The 15,246-nt window shown below is 42.1% G+C and overlaps 1 protein-coding gene across 1 annotated transcript in view; it reads left to right on the top strand.

Annotated features, from left to right (window-relative positions):
* The window catches only part of SLC25A32 (solute carrier family 25 member 32), a 334,318-nt gene that overhangs the window by 133,043 nt on the left and 186,029 nt on the right, over window positions 1–15,246 (top strand). The window contains exon 4 of the mRNA XM_044065682.1: window positions 4,065–4,225. Within this exon, the coding sequence (XP_043921617.1) occupies window positions 4,065–4,225 (161 nt within the window). The remainder of the gene's footprint in view (window positions 1–4,064; window positions 4,226–15,246) is intronic.

The raw sequence follows: 15,246 nt of genomic DNA, 5'->3' as shown, positions 1-15,246 counted from the left end.
CAAACCGTCCCACTGGGCAGCTACTTCTATCCTTTACCTTATTCAAAAAATGTAACTCTCCCTCCATCTCTACGAATCTCTGAAAACTTTGAACACTTCAAAACCCAGCTCCACTCCAACCTCTCCTGTAGTTGGAAGTGCAACTGCTCTCTACCTACCTAACTTCCTTAACTCATGAGCACTTTTATCACATTCAAAGTCCCATTTTTTCCTTACTTACCAGGGATCTATCCCTTTAACTACTTTCAGATCACTATCTGACATTTCTAACCTATGAACAAATTCTACTCTATGCTATTGTTCTCAACCTACAAACATGTAAATATGTATTATATATTGTATATGTTGCAGTTTAACTGTTCTGAGTTTGCTATTTAAAACTTACAAGTTGTTACTGCACCTTTTTGCTACTGTGTATTGTATTTTGTTAACTTTGAATTATCTAGCTTTTCTTTGTACTATGTAGTCTGAATTATGTAGTTTATACTTTGTACTATGGAGCTTTTCTCCCCGGGCCTCCACTGAAAACGGGCTCTTTGAGCCCAGTGGACCTCCCCGGGCACCAAACTGGAAATAAATAAATAAATAAATGACACAACTATTTATTGTGCTGTCCTACAACTTGCCTGAACTACAGCATCACTAGCTTGATGAACATGTTTAAACAGTAACGGCTGCTTTCTGAGTGACTGTTCTAACTCCTTAACTTTTTCTTCACACATCTTTCCTCTGTATTCATCATACTCCGAAGCATGAATACTTGTGTAATGCCTGCGAATGTTATATGCCTTCGCCACAGCTAATCAAACAAGCTGGTTTTCCATTTACTTCAGCAAAAAAGTACAAGGTTTTCCACTTTTCCTGCACCACACGATCTTCATTAACTGTTCTTTTCCTTGAAAACATGATGAAGGGATTCAAAGTATTTTTATATATATTTATAAGTCTTCAATTTAACACTCCAAATGACAAAGCAAGACTACTGCCCAAAGGCAGATTGCTCTGTGACAGCTACCCAAAACACTAACCAAAACCTGCTGCAATGTAATCAAAAGCACAGGACTGGCCACTACATTGAGTATAAGTACCCATTTATTTTTTAAAACAAGCCTACATTTCAATTTGTGAGATATCTTCTGACTATCCCACATCAGTGACTTTGGAGACACTGATTTGCTGCATTCACTGCCTGTTGTGGGCCTTTTGGCCCCTCCCCCAACAGGAATAACTGTAACTCTCAATGATTTGTGAGAAAGCTACACATTTTATGATGAACAGTCCAAAATATGAGACAAACATCTGGACATTCTGTGAAATTCCAGACAGGTGAGAGGTATGTTTGGGATAGGGACGGCAGTGAAGAGACTGCGTGGGTGAACGATCTGAGTGAGTGAATGAATGTATGAAAGCAGAAGCGACTGTGTGTGAGAGATTGGAGAGAGAGTGAGTGAATGCATGTATGAAAGCTGAAGAGACTGTGAGTGAGTGAATGCATGTATGAAAGCTGAAAAGACTGTGTGGGTGAGTGATCGGAGTGAGTGGGTAAATGCATGTATTCATAGACTGGCTTGAAACGGTGACAGGATGAGTGTGTGATTAGTTGTGGTTTTGTGGAAGGTTGCTCGGCTGGTGAACCTGCTGTGTACGGGAGGGCAGGCCAACTCTGTGACTGGAGCGGTGGCTATGCCGTGGGATGCATGTGGGAGTGTGGCGGGCCACATGTTTGACTCCCCTGTTCTACACGATGCAAGGTTCCCATATGTTATTACATAGGAATCCAGTATCTTATCTAACTGTAGTGTCCCTCTGTGCAGAGAAAGTGGAAAAAGCTGGTTCCTGCTTTTGACACTCTCTCTTCCCAATGATGAGAGCAGGGCTTTAGACAGTTTAGAGAAGAAAGATTGTATGTCTGCTGTCCTCTACTTCAGAGATGTTAAATGACAGATACCTATGACCAAGTTTCATATGGCTGCCCTGGACCACCTAGGAGAAAAGGTTGGGGAGTTGTCTGATGCTGGTTTGAGGCAAAATTATTAAAGTTGACATGCACCTGTATCTCATTACAGCTCACTGGATGGTTGATTGACTACCGGTGCCTAAAATACATCAAGATGCAAAGGACATGTCTAGTGTTATTAAGGAAGTTTGGAGGCCAACCGCAAGGAAATCCTACATACCCGAATGGAAGAAATTTTACATTTTGTTCCAGTGGAGAGAGGTGAACCCAAGTGTAGCAGCAATACCCCTGATCCTCCTGTTTGGCACAGGTTTAGCTTATGCATCTATTAAAGTATGTTTGACATTTCAGCCTGCCTACTTTTGCATTTGCCTTTATATAGTTTGAAACCAGTGAAACTATTTTTTAATGAGTCCTTCACCTTAGAAAAGGGCTGCTCCTCCTTGGACCTAGCTTATGTTTTAGAAAAGCGTACTTAGTCCCCATTTGAACCATCTGCATCTGTACATGTCAGATTCTTAATGTGGAAGATTTTTCTGCTGGACACCATCATCTCACATAGAGTATCAGGACTACAACCCTTATGAGCACAAGAACCAACCCTTATTTTGTGACCAAAGTAGTGATAGTCCTCCCTCAACCAAACCATTTAGATAACCAGCCTTCTTTCAAAATTGTTGAAGTAAAAACGACAAAATAATTTTGCATGTTTTCGGTGTTCGGACAAATGAGCTGTTACCTTCACAAAACCAAGGAGATTAGGAAAACAAACCAACTGTTCATCTCCTGTATTGAAAAGAAGGGTGAACCAGTGGACAAACCAGCTGTATCACTATGATTCTCTTAATGCATACAGTTCCACTTTTCATGGAGGAAATGTCTGGCAGGCATAAGTTGAGGCTCATAGCACCAGGAACACTGCAATTATGGTGTTTTTTTTAAAGGTGGGCTGATACTCCAAACTTGTTTTAGAAGTTGCCTCTTGGGCAGTGGTTCGCACATTCTCCAAACATTACAGGCTGGACATTGGTTGAAGAACTGCAGCAGGCTTTGCTAAGACTGTATTGCAGAGCTTGATGGATCCCAGCCATTGTTTTCAGGCCACCACCCTTGCATCATAAAAGTTTTGGGTATTGTTCAAGCAGTAAAAACTACTTGCAGTGTGATCTAAATGAAGAATGTAGTACATTGTGTAGGTAACCTACCATAGTAGCAGAAATTCAGATAGGTCACTGTTGCAGTACCACCTGTCACCCACCATCATCTGTGATTTCCCTGCTATGTCTTTGGGATTTTTAGGCTGGGGTGCTATACCTAAACTTTCCTTGCCCTCCACACCTTCTGTTTCTAGTAAGGAGTTGAGTCTTTGCCACTTTGGGCAGTGGTTTGGGGGAGCATTATTATTCATTCCTCATATCTCTCATACCCTTTCTTTTCCTGTAGCCGTCAGTGGTTTATTATACCTCTTTCTTCTCTACCTTGGCCTAAAATTCTGACTTCAAAGGCCCTTGCCAGTGGTTATGGGCACTGAAACTCTAACATGGCAGAGGTGGGTGTATGTATCAGAGGCTTGGTGTACACAGTACAAAGGGGGAAGGATCCAAAGCTCTGGTAGTTAGACTAGATGTATGTTTGACACCCATCAGCTAAATCCCGGTAGTAAAGGCTACTGCAACAGTGATGCATTCAGACATCCCTTCTAATGCCAGGTTGCTTGCGCAACTGTTTTTGCCAACCTCCACAGTCTACTTAAGGGTAATATCTATGGACTGTGGAATCAGTGAGATTTAAAGGTGGCCTGATGGTCTATATTGTGTGACTTGGTTGTAACTATGGCTGGGGAGGTGCACTTAAACAAGGCTCCTATGATGAGTAAGGAAAATAATTGTTATTTTATGTTTGATAGACTGAATGGGGGATATCACTGCTTTATGTGAAGAAATGCTTTCCTGTATTTGCTGTTTATCAAATGTTTATGAAATTTTGTGTAGTCCGTTGTCAGTTTGGCATGTTGAGGAATGATGGAGGAAGGCATAGCTTGTCAAAGTCTCTGACATTTTTTAACCATACTGCTGCTGATTCTATGATGTTTGTGATTCAATTTCAGGAGCAATGACACTGTGTATCACAAATCCAATCTGGGTGACAAAAACACGCCTCGTGCTACAGTATGACGCATCCGTAGATCCTTCTAAAAAGCAGTACAGAGGGATGATTGACGCTCTGGTGAAGATCTACAGAATGGAAGGTATCCCAGGCCTTTATAAGGTAATGCAGTTTGAACAGCTTTTGATAAACCAGATTCTCACTTCGCTGGAACACTAACAGATTTAGGCTTTGCTGCTGTCTGACTGTAATAGTAGGAATCTACATATAATGAGACAGTGTTTTACATTTCAGTTAGCTAAAGCTAGTAGTACTACGAGAGTATTGTGTAATCATTTGTTTTTTTTTTAATTAACTCATTAAGGCATATTAAGCCACTGATTATTTACAGATGTTGACCTAAGGCAGAGACCAAGTAGAGAAAAGCAGGATCTTATGTCAATTTTCATTCATTCCTCACCTAATTGGTTTGGATCCAATCCTCTGATCAAACTCGCCTATTTCACTAGCTTGTGGCCTCCAAAAAAACTCTTAAGCTCCTTTCTGCTCATAATGCACCAATCTCTGTCCCTCCGATCTCGTTTGCCATTTTTGCATCTAGATGTTGCCTTGAGCTCTTCAGTCCGAGTGTGAACTGATTTTTTTCTATGTATTTTTCCCCTTTCCCTTGTGTATTTCTTCGTTTCTGTATTTCTAAGTTCCTTTCGTACACTCAGTGTAATTTTCTACCTACCATTGTTGGTAGGTCTAGTTTCCTTCCCAACCCTTTTACACTTCATTTGTTCTAAGTTTACCATTGTTGGTATTACCTTTTTCCTTTCAGTTACACTTGGTGTAATTTCTACAGTACCATTGGTGGTACTTTACGTTTCTGTCCTTTCCTAGTTTTTTTTTTTAGAAAGTTGTATATTTTTGAATTCTTATCTTGTTGCTGGGTTGTCTAAAAAAAACCTTCGGGATTCAAGAAATGCGAGGAGTGTGGGCACAAATTGTCCATCTCTGATGCCATTCTCTTTGCATATATTGTTTGGGACCAGATCATTTGAAAATATATTGCACAATTTGTAATAAGTTTAGCCCTCATCCTCTTGCTGACATGACAAACAAATTAATATTAAAGGATTTGCTGCCCACCTCTTTCTCTGAAGCCATCACTGGGGCTCAGTCCCCCAGACAGAAAGCTAAAGACCCATTGAAAAGGTCTAAACTGTCAGAGTCTTCTGCCTCTTCCTCGTCGGAATCTCCAAAAAATACAGAAATGGGTCCAAAACTTAAGATCTGACCTTCTTCTGAGCCAGCAAAATCTACATCAGATCCTACTGTCTTGCATCCGAAGCCTCTACCCAGGACCACAAACTCACCCTATTTGAATCCAGTTCCATCCAGACTGCCTTCCCTGTTTTGGAAAGACGCTGTAAGTCACCATCCCTGGCATCTTCTCATTTCTCCAGGAGTCTCACTGAAGCAGATGTGCAGAAAATGAGGAGGAAATTCCTCAAGGTGCAAATTCAGATGGGAGTTCTTAAAGCTCCTACCCCCTTGGGTCAGGAAGACCAATCATCCACTACTCCACCCATTACAGCTCCTTCTGTAATCCAGCCTGTTGTTTTAGAGTCCTCATATCTGAGCATTCCAGGTCCATCTGGTTCAGATCCAAAGAAAGCACTTTCTTCTGATCCGGATACTGCCCTGAGTGCACCAGCTCCGACATGCTCAAAACCAGATGACTCCTGGAACCAAAGCATGCCTGTCTGGTCAGGAATGTTGGAGTAGGCTTTGAGGTTTTCAGCATCATCTCTTCATTCAGGACCGCTGCAATGGACAGCTCTGCTCCTACTTCCACCTCAGGTGGGTTGTTCTTGGAGCAGAGGGAGGTGATGGGCCAGAAACTTGCTTTCTCGGCTCCGTTATCTTCCTTCTGTCCGGAGTGATCTGCCTTTGAGGTTGTGAAGAGTGTTGCTCTAGCAGGACAGATGAGTCCTACCCCCTTGGATGATTTTGCATCATCTGGAGTCCATTGAGCTGAAATGGATTCTTGGACTACGCACCCATATTCATCTTGGGCTTAATAACTGTGTCAGTATAAAAGCTGCACTGGAGGCACGGTTCCTTAAATGATTAAATGAATAAACAAACTAGTAATTAAATAAATAAGGAAACCCACCTCTGGCTGATGGGTTCCTATGCCTTGCACTTTAAAGTTCTTTTAGCTTTAATTGATTTTAATTGGTTTTGTTTTAATTGATTAATTGATGCTTGTTACCTTAGTTAATGGTCAGGATATACTGTTATTTAAACTGTGTTGAGTGTTCTCTTGTTGAGATCTGATGAAGCGCGAGTTATTCACGTGAAAGCGCTTATGCTGTTTTTACTTTGTGAATAAGTACTGCATTTTAGAGCCGTGGTGGTCCTATCTTGCTGTTTTTGCCTGGTTATTTTTTGTTTTCTTGGTGTGGACCTTTGGGTATCAATTTGCACTTTTATATTCATATTCTTCATTTCTGTTTGGTGCTACTGCAGCCACATGGCTGAAACAATGTCTCTGGAGTGGGATTATAATCCTTTAAGAATGGATCTACAAACAAAATGGAACAATATCTTTATGCAGCAGAATAACCCTTTACTGAATTTGGATTTGGAGTGTCCGCCTGCATCCTTGTCTACAGATACTGTTGACAATATTCAAGAGTCCAGTGCTCTTTTAAAAGAGCTTGAAAATGATTTGTATAAGTTACAGAGGCTGGTTTGGCAGCGTCGGCACCTGGAAGCCAGCATTCATTTTCATGTTGTTCCACATGGGATGAGGGTGTTGTGTATGCCGACATATGGGGATACCCATCCCGAGTTGCTAAAAAGGTGGCAGCAACTAAATATTAAACTGGGCTATAAATATATGAAGCTGCTTATTGAGTATTTTGGCCCAATTGAGGATGAGTTAACCAAAAAGGTCGAGGTTTTACATAAAGACTTGTCTTTTTGTTTCAAAGGTGATGTATATATGGACATGTTAACAAATACCTACATGAATGTTTCATTGTATAGCAACAGGCTACAACAAACTAAGCAGCGCAAATTACAACATGACTTTAAAAGATTTTAGCCTTGGTAATGTCTTTGTATGGCCAAGGAATAATGCCACTACCAATGTTGTTGTGGATACTGCTCGTAATGTAAGTCTGGTTTCTGACTCTGTTGGGGATGGTGCTTTGCATAATATACCGGTTTCTCAGCCGGCGTCAGCTCTTACTTCTGTTTTGAATGAGCCAGTAACTGTTGCTAATGGCAACACTTTGTTAGAGTGCTTAGATCTTTCACCTGCTTCGACACAGGGTCAGACACCTCCACCCAATCAGCAGGCTCTGCACCATTCTGTACCTGACTCTGGTGCAAGACCAAAGTGCTATCATTGTTGAATATGGAACATTTTTTACCACTGCCAGTGAAGGCACATACAACGTCTCAAACGAGGTCAAGCAGTTGAGGCCAACGCAAGATGAAGTATTCGGGGGAAGGCAGCAACATGAATCAATGAACCAGGAGATGAGTAGTGTAGTATTTAAATTGTCTAATCATACTTTAACCTCCGCTGAGTCCTCTTTATTGGATAAAGGGTTATCTTTTGTCCCTTCGACAGGTATGGATGTTACTGTTTTGCTCACAGACTTGACTGTGTTTGGGCGTAGTGTTGCGCTGAAGTTAATAGATTTGAAAGATACTACTGAACGTACTGGACATGGTTGATTGTTGAGACGCAACAGTTTATATAACCCCATTTTACCGGCACATGTTGATTGTTTCATTAAACCCTGTGAGAGGGATATATATGAGGGATTTTATAATAAAAGTGTGCATAGATGTTCTTATTTTAATTTGAATGCTGGCCAAAGGGAGGCTTTGTTGTCTATACAGAATAATGCTGATGTGACTATTAGACCAGCGGACAAGGGTGGGGGGATTGTGCTCATGAACTATATTGATTATGTGGATGCTATGTATGAGTTGTTACAAGATGCAGAAACTTATGTTGCTATAGATATTATATGGTTCATGAATATTGTTAGACAGGTCCAGGATAATTTGTATGATCTATTAATGTGCAGGCAAATTGATTATGAATTGTACTGTTATTTGTGTGGAACATCCATTTATTCCACATATAAAGTGCCTACCGAAACTACATAAATCCCTGAGCTCACTTCCTATATGGCCTATTGTTGCAGGTGGTGGATAGGTGACTGAAACCATGTCTGTTTTCTTAGAGAAAAAAATGGGACCTATAGTGAAAGGCATATCTGCTATTTTGAAGGATACCATTCAGTTGTTAGATGATCTAGATGTATACACTAGAGAACCTTTGCCAACTGGATGTATATTGGTAACACTTGATGTAAAAAATGTATTTACATCTATACCCAATGAGTATGGCCTAGAAGCGATTAGGGAGATGTTGAATGATATAGATACAATGGGAAACAATGATGTAATACTGCTTTGTACGCTGTTGGATATGGTTCTTTCCAACAATGTTTTTATGTTTGATGGTCGACTTTATTTGCAGCAATGGGGTGTCGCTATGGGCACCCCATGCGCAAATTCCTACGCTAATTTAATCGTATATTGTTGGGAGAAGAGGTTTTTGTTTGTTTGTACCCATTATTCACATGTCCGTCTGTATAGGCAGTTTGTTGATGACATTCTTTTGTTTTGGGATGGGGAACACTGACTTGTGTGAGTTTGACTATCTGGAATCCATGACTGACTTTTTGAAATTCACAATGACATCTTCTATGACTAGTGTGGATTTCTTAGATGTCACCTTATGCAAGAATGATTCTGGCATGATAACTACCAGTCTATACCGGAAACCTTGTTGGAAGAATAGTCTATTGGAGTTCGATGGTATGCATCCCAGGTTTGTTTTTCCCAATATAGTTGAAGGGCAATACCATAGAGTTAAAAGGATATGTAAGGACTCTAATGATTTGAACATTCAAGTGGACCTTTTAGATCGTCTGAGGACAGAGGCTATAGTTCATAGGTAGGTACTAGGCTATTGGCCCAAGGGTCTACATAAGCCTAGCCAACAAGGTTCCCTGGCTTACACCACCCAAGAAAGTTATTTTCCTGTGCCACTGTCGAGCAGAGACACAGAAGTGATCCCCGGGGTGTATTTCCTATTTCCCATCCACTCATCAAGATTTTTCTTGAAGAGTGTCAATGAAGAACTTTGCTTTACATTGATGGGTAGCCTGTTCCAGAGTATAGAAAGTTTCTGGGACAGGAATCTATCCCTCCAGCATGTCCTGTTTTATTGTGGTGACAAGGTTTAGGTCCCTAGAGCATGTAGCTTGGAGGGATTGGGATTTCTTTAGGTGCAGCATGTCCAACAGCTCTGGGTTTGACATAGCTTTATATGTTAGGCAGAGATCACCTCAGAGTAGGCAATATGCTACGGAGTAAAGCTGGAGTTTTTTGAGGCGGTCAGTGTAGGGCATTTGTTTGAGGCCAGTAATCCTCTTTGTGAGGTATTTCTGTGGCCTTTCCAGCTGCTGCAGATGTCTTGTGAGGTACATTCCAAAAGGGGCATTGTACTCTATAATGGGTCTAATGAGTGTCGAGTAGAGGGGAACAATTACCTCTTTTTTTCCTGGATGAGAACCCTTATATAATGAGGTGTACCACGTAGAAGGACTTCTGACTACTGTGGTGATGTGACTATCAAAGGAGAGACTACTGTCCACCTTGGTCCCAAGGTCTCTTATCACGCATTTGGTGTTAAGTAGATTGCTGCCTATGTGGTAGTTCATGTGTACAGAGTTTTTACGAAAGGGGATGACACTGCATTTTTTGGCATTGAGCTTGAGGCCATGGCTCTGATACCAGGCATCTGTCTCGGCGAGGTCCTTCTGCAGGATGTCCACATCATTTGGGGACTTGACTATGGCTCCTAGTTTGCAGTCATCTGCGAACTTCGTTAGCCAGAGGCCTTCTGTGTTGGCCTGTACTTCAGAGAAGTAGATACCAAACAGGAGAGGTCCCAGGACGGAACACTGTGGTACTTCACATGTTACTGCTTTGAGGTCAGATTTGGAGTCTGCAACTTTTACAGTGTGGGTTCTGTCAGTGAGCCAGTTGGCAACCCATCTTGTGACGTAGGGATTTATACTTAGTGTAATGAGTTTAGCTATAATTCCAGAATGGGGGATGGTGTCGGAAGCCTTGGCGAGGTCAAGATAGGCTGTGTGAACCACCTTACCCTCATCTATGGCTTTGGTGACTGCCTCAAAGAAGTCGATTAGGTTCAGGAGGCATGATCTGCCTTTCACATACCCGAACTGGGTGGGATCCAGAGTTTGGAGGTTACCAATGTCTTTGTTTATGAGTTCCATGATGATACGTTCCATGTCCTTGCAGGCCATACTCGTCAGGCTAATAGGTCGATTAGTTCCCGGGATCAGTGGTGGCTCCCCCTTTGTGGAGTGGGATAACTGTTGCTGTGTGCCATTCAGTGGGCACAAAGCGTGATGCGAGGCTGTTATTGAACATGGTGCTTAAGTGGGGAGCCAGTTCGTTCTGAAGTTCGTGTAAAACGCAGCCTGGGATGTTGTCTGGCCCCATAGATGCTGTGTTTTTGGCTTTAGAGAGTGCAGCTTTTACCTGTGTAGTTGTGATCACAGGGACTCTGCATTCTTCCTGTATAGATATGGGCCCTTTAGGTGGTGAGAGGGGTGTAAAGTTAGCACTGAACCTATCTGCCAGGATGTTGGCAATATCAGTTGGTTCTGTAATTTTCTTGCCTTTGTGCTGCAACTCAGAGCAGATCCAGGTGTTGCCATCAAATAAGTCCATATTGGATAGAGCTAAGAGTGAAGTTTTTGATAATCCCAAATCATCAGGGCATGGTATAGGCAAATATCCCAGGGGTATTAGACTTTGATTTACAACGACTTATACCAATGCTGTTATGACGGATATTGTCAGGCATAATTGGCATGTACTTACTGTAGATCCTACTACAGCCAATATAGTTGGGGAGACACCATGTTTTGTCTATAGAAACAGTTTAAATCTGGAATGACTTTTGTGTAAGGACAAAGTTAAATATGCTGGAGATGCTGTGAGTGAGAGGGATTTAAGACTTGGCACTATTCCCTGTGGACATTGCAACATGTGTAGTATGATATCTACAACACAGTTTTTCAGTCACCCTGTCCTGGATTTTAATTTTTTTCCTAGGTTTAGTGCCACCTGCGACAGTAGTAATTTTAGTATACCTTGCCAGCTGTAAGTGCTGTGATTGCTTATATGTTGATAAGACCTCCAGGAGGTTGAAGGATAGGATGTATAATCATCTTTATGACATAAAGAACATGAATTTACAGAATGCTTTGGCAAAGCATATTGCTGATTATAATATGCATAGCTTTAACTTTATAGTTTTACAGCTTGTAAATAAGAGTAAGAGAGGGGGTAATCTAAATAATCATCTGGAGTCCATTGAGCTGAAATGGATTCTTAGACTACATGCCCATATTCATCCTGGGCTTAATAACCGTGTCAGTATAAAACCTGCACTGGGGGCACGGTCCCTTAAATGATTAAATGAATAAACAAACTAGTAATTAAATAAATAAGGATATCAACCTCTGGTTGATGGGTTCCTATGCCTTGCACTTTAAAGTTCTTTTAGCTTTAATTGATTTTGTTTTAATTGATTAATTGATGCTTGTTACCTTGGATAATGGTCAGGATATACTGTTATTTAAACTGTGTTGATTGTTCTCTTTTAGAGATCTGATGAAGCGTGAGTTATTCCCATGAAAGCACTTATCCTGTTTTTACTTTGTGAATAAATACTGGATTTTAGAGCCGTCGTGGTCCTGTCTTGCTGTTTTTGCCTGATGATTTTGCACTGTGAGACTCCACGTTCTACCCCACAGGGACAGACAGCCAAAGCTTCCAGTCCACCTAGCAGGGTATCCTAATCTCTTCTGATACTTCACCGGACCAACCCACAGAGGAAGTCCCCAGGAAGAGGAAATGCAAAAAGAGGCACTTGGAATCTCCTCAAGAGTCTGTGTAGTCAGTCATGGAGGATACTGACTTTGATGAAGGAGAGGTTACCCAAAATCATCATCCGATGACATTTCATTTGGAGACGTTCTTGAGATCCTTAAGTAAAAAGGTGGCTGGTCTTCCCATGACCCTTCTCCAAAAGAATCAGTATTTCTGGAAGGCTTTTTGAAGCTGGCTCGTCTACCTCCTGGTTTATTCTGCCTGCCAATGAGCTCATTGATTTGGTCTCTATGTGGACAAGAAGGAACTTGATACGGTTGAGCCAATCCCCCCAGAGATCAGTCCGGATTCAGGCTCCACCAATAGAAAAAGAATTTTGGGATAAACGGGTGCCAGTAGATAACTTGTGGAGCAGAGTTCACTGTCAGTCTTCCTAACAGAAAGACTAGGGCGAGTGACAGATTTGGGAAGCATGTTTATGCTTTAGAGACTTTTGCACTTGGATTGCTGAACTACCTGTCACATTTTACAAGACTTCAGAGATTTCATTAAGAGGCTATTAAAATCTCTTTCTGGAACTGAAGCTGCTGAGGCTCAACCTTCAGTAGTCTCTCTGTTGGCTACCCTACAAGCTATGTCTAATTCATCCATGAGGCTTATCTCACACAGTGCAGAAGGCACCTCAAGGGCTGTGAATTCAGGTATTTCCATTCCCTTCAAGTCCTCGTTTATCAGTGCTCCTTTTGGTGGTACTTCTTTGTTTGGCCCCACAGTGAATGACACACTCTCCAGGTGTGAGAAAGACGGAAAGACTCTGTGCAGTGGGCATGCATTTTTCACCCCCTCAAAGGTTCTTTTTCTAGAAATCAATGGGGAGGTTGAAAATGTGGTTTAGAAAGTCCCCAGGGTGCTTTCCAGGATGTACGTGGAGATAGTTCCCCCAGAGTCAAAGGGGGAGCTATAATGGAAGGAGACACCCCCGTGGCAGAGGAGGACCACAAAACCAGGGGGTCTAGAGATTTAATTTCTGACAGATCCTTTCAGTGCTCCTGAAAGGAGGCCCGAATGCCCACCTCTGGAGGCGGTAGGGGTGTCACTTATCTCTGCACCAGAGAGCCTAGCTAGATATAACAAAAGACAGTTTGGTGCAGAGAATTATTTCCAGAGCTTATACAGTCCCCTTTTCCCTACCTCCTCCATTGGATGAAATATCGGGGAAATTTTCTTAACAATCAAAGGAAAGCAGCAGCTCTAGAAAAGAGTCATCTAAGAGGTCCCACCAGACCAAATAGAATCTGGAATGTTACTCAAGATTCTTTTTAGTGCCAAAGAAAATGGGACTGGAGACCGATTTTTGGATCTCCATGTATTGAACAAGTCAGTTCAGTACGCAAAGTTCTGGATGGTCATGGTTCAGTCCATTCAGTCCTTTTTGAGCAAGTACAACTAACTGGATGTGCTGGATAGACCTTCAGGATGCATACCATCACATAAAGATGAACAGACAAACTAGAAGGCACTTGTGCTTCCATCTGGGAGCCAGTCACTTTCAGTTCAGAGCACTGCCCTTTGGCCTCACCACAGCCCCCAGGGTGTTCACCAAGTGCATGGCAATGGTAGCAGCTCACTTGAGACTTCAAAAATTCCATATCTTTCCATATTTAGATGGCTGGCTCATTGCTGCCCCGACCAGGCACTGACTGATAGAAGCACAAGATCAGGTTCTTCAGATTTGTTCAGATCTGAAAATAAACAAATTATAAAGTCTCGCTTACAACCAACCCAGCCATTAGAATTCATAGGAGCAGTATTCAACACAGTATCTATGGCAACCTCTCTTCCACTATCAAGAGAACAAATGATAAAGATGCAGGTCAGGAAAATAATTTTTGGCACCAGAATTTCAACCCACTTGTTTCTGCGAGCCCTGGAGTCAGTGTCAGCAGCAATAACTTTAGTTCCTTGGTGATTTCACATGAGAATTCTGCAATGAATGCTAGCAATACAGTGGTCAATACTTTCTCGACCCATGTCAGTGAAGATGAGAATAACTGGAGTATGCAAAAGTTACCTTTGTTGGTGGATGCAATCGCAACAGGTATTACAAGGCCATCCTTCTGTCCTCCCTCAGCCCAAGGCCATAGCGACCACTGACACTTCCCAGATTGGGGTGGGGACATTTCCTGGGGAAAACTTTCTAAGGCACTTGGTCCCCCGAAGAAGCCAACTTTCATATCAGCGTTCTGAAGATGAGAGCTGTGCTTTGGGAGTTGCAAGCATTCCAAGACTTTCTCTCGGAACAATTGCAATCCATACATCCAACATGTCAGTAGTTTGGTACATCAGCAAACAAGGGAGAACCAGATCTTATTCCCTGTGTCAAGAAGACCTTGGAGGGTAGCAATGGGCGATATCTTCCAACCGCTTTCTGTTAGCAACACATTCTAGGGAAGTCCAGTGTGATAGCAGACAAGCTGAGCAGGTCCATCTTACTACTTCATGAGTGGTCTCTAAACAACAAAGTGATGGAAATGATTTTCAGTCAGTGGGGCTAAACTTGCTGCAATCTTTTTCCCTCTCCCCTAAACAACAAGTGCAACAGCTCCTTTGCCTTTATCTCCCCACGAGGAATCACAGAGGGATGCTCTACTCCATGATTAGCCCCAGGTCTTCTGTATGCTTACCCTCAGACTTCCCAAATTCCAACTCCCCCAAATTCCTGAAGAAAGCAACCCAGTTGATGAGCAGAGTCATCATCATTGCACCTTACTGGCCTCAACAGATTTGGTTTCCCTTCCTTTGGCCTTACCCACAATATCCACCTTGGATTCTGGATCCAGCTCCAGTCCTTCTGTCCCACCCATCAGATGTGGTTCGCCCGGGTATCTCGAACCTTAAACTAACAGTATCGCTTCTCCATTTCCTCTAATAGCCAGACAGTCAGTGCTTTCTTCCTCTGATCCATACTTTTAGCTTCTCAAATACCCTTTTCTGGGAAACTCTATTGAAGTAAATGGAAAAGATTTATTTGGACAAAGCAGAATTAAAGTGAACCCCTTCTCAGTCACAGTTCAGCCTGTTCTGAAATTTTTGGCGAGTCTATTTAGTGGAGGTGCTAGTTCATCAACTATAAAAGTCCAACTTGCAGCAATTTCCAACTTTCATGT

Source organism: Protopterus annectens, chromosome 3.part0 (genome assembly GCF_019279795.1).
Source record: "Protopterus annectens isolate FY-2018-M chromosome 3.part0, PAN1.0, whole genome shotgun sequence".
NCBI classification, from domain to species: Eukaryota; Metazoa; Chordata; order Ceratodontiformes; family Protopteridae; genus Protopterus; species Protopterus annectens.
Note: the sequence above shows the minus strand (reverse complement) of the source record. Positions and strands in the feature narration are given on the sequence as shown.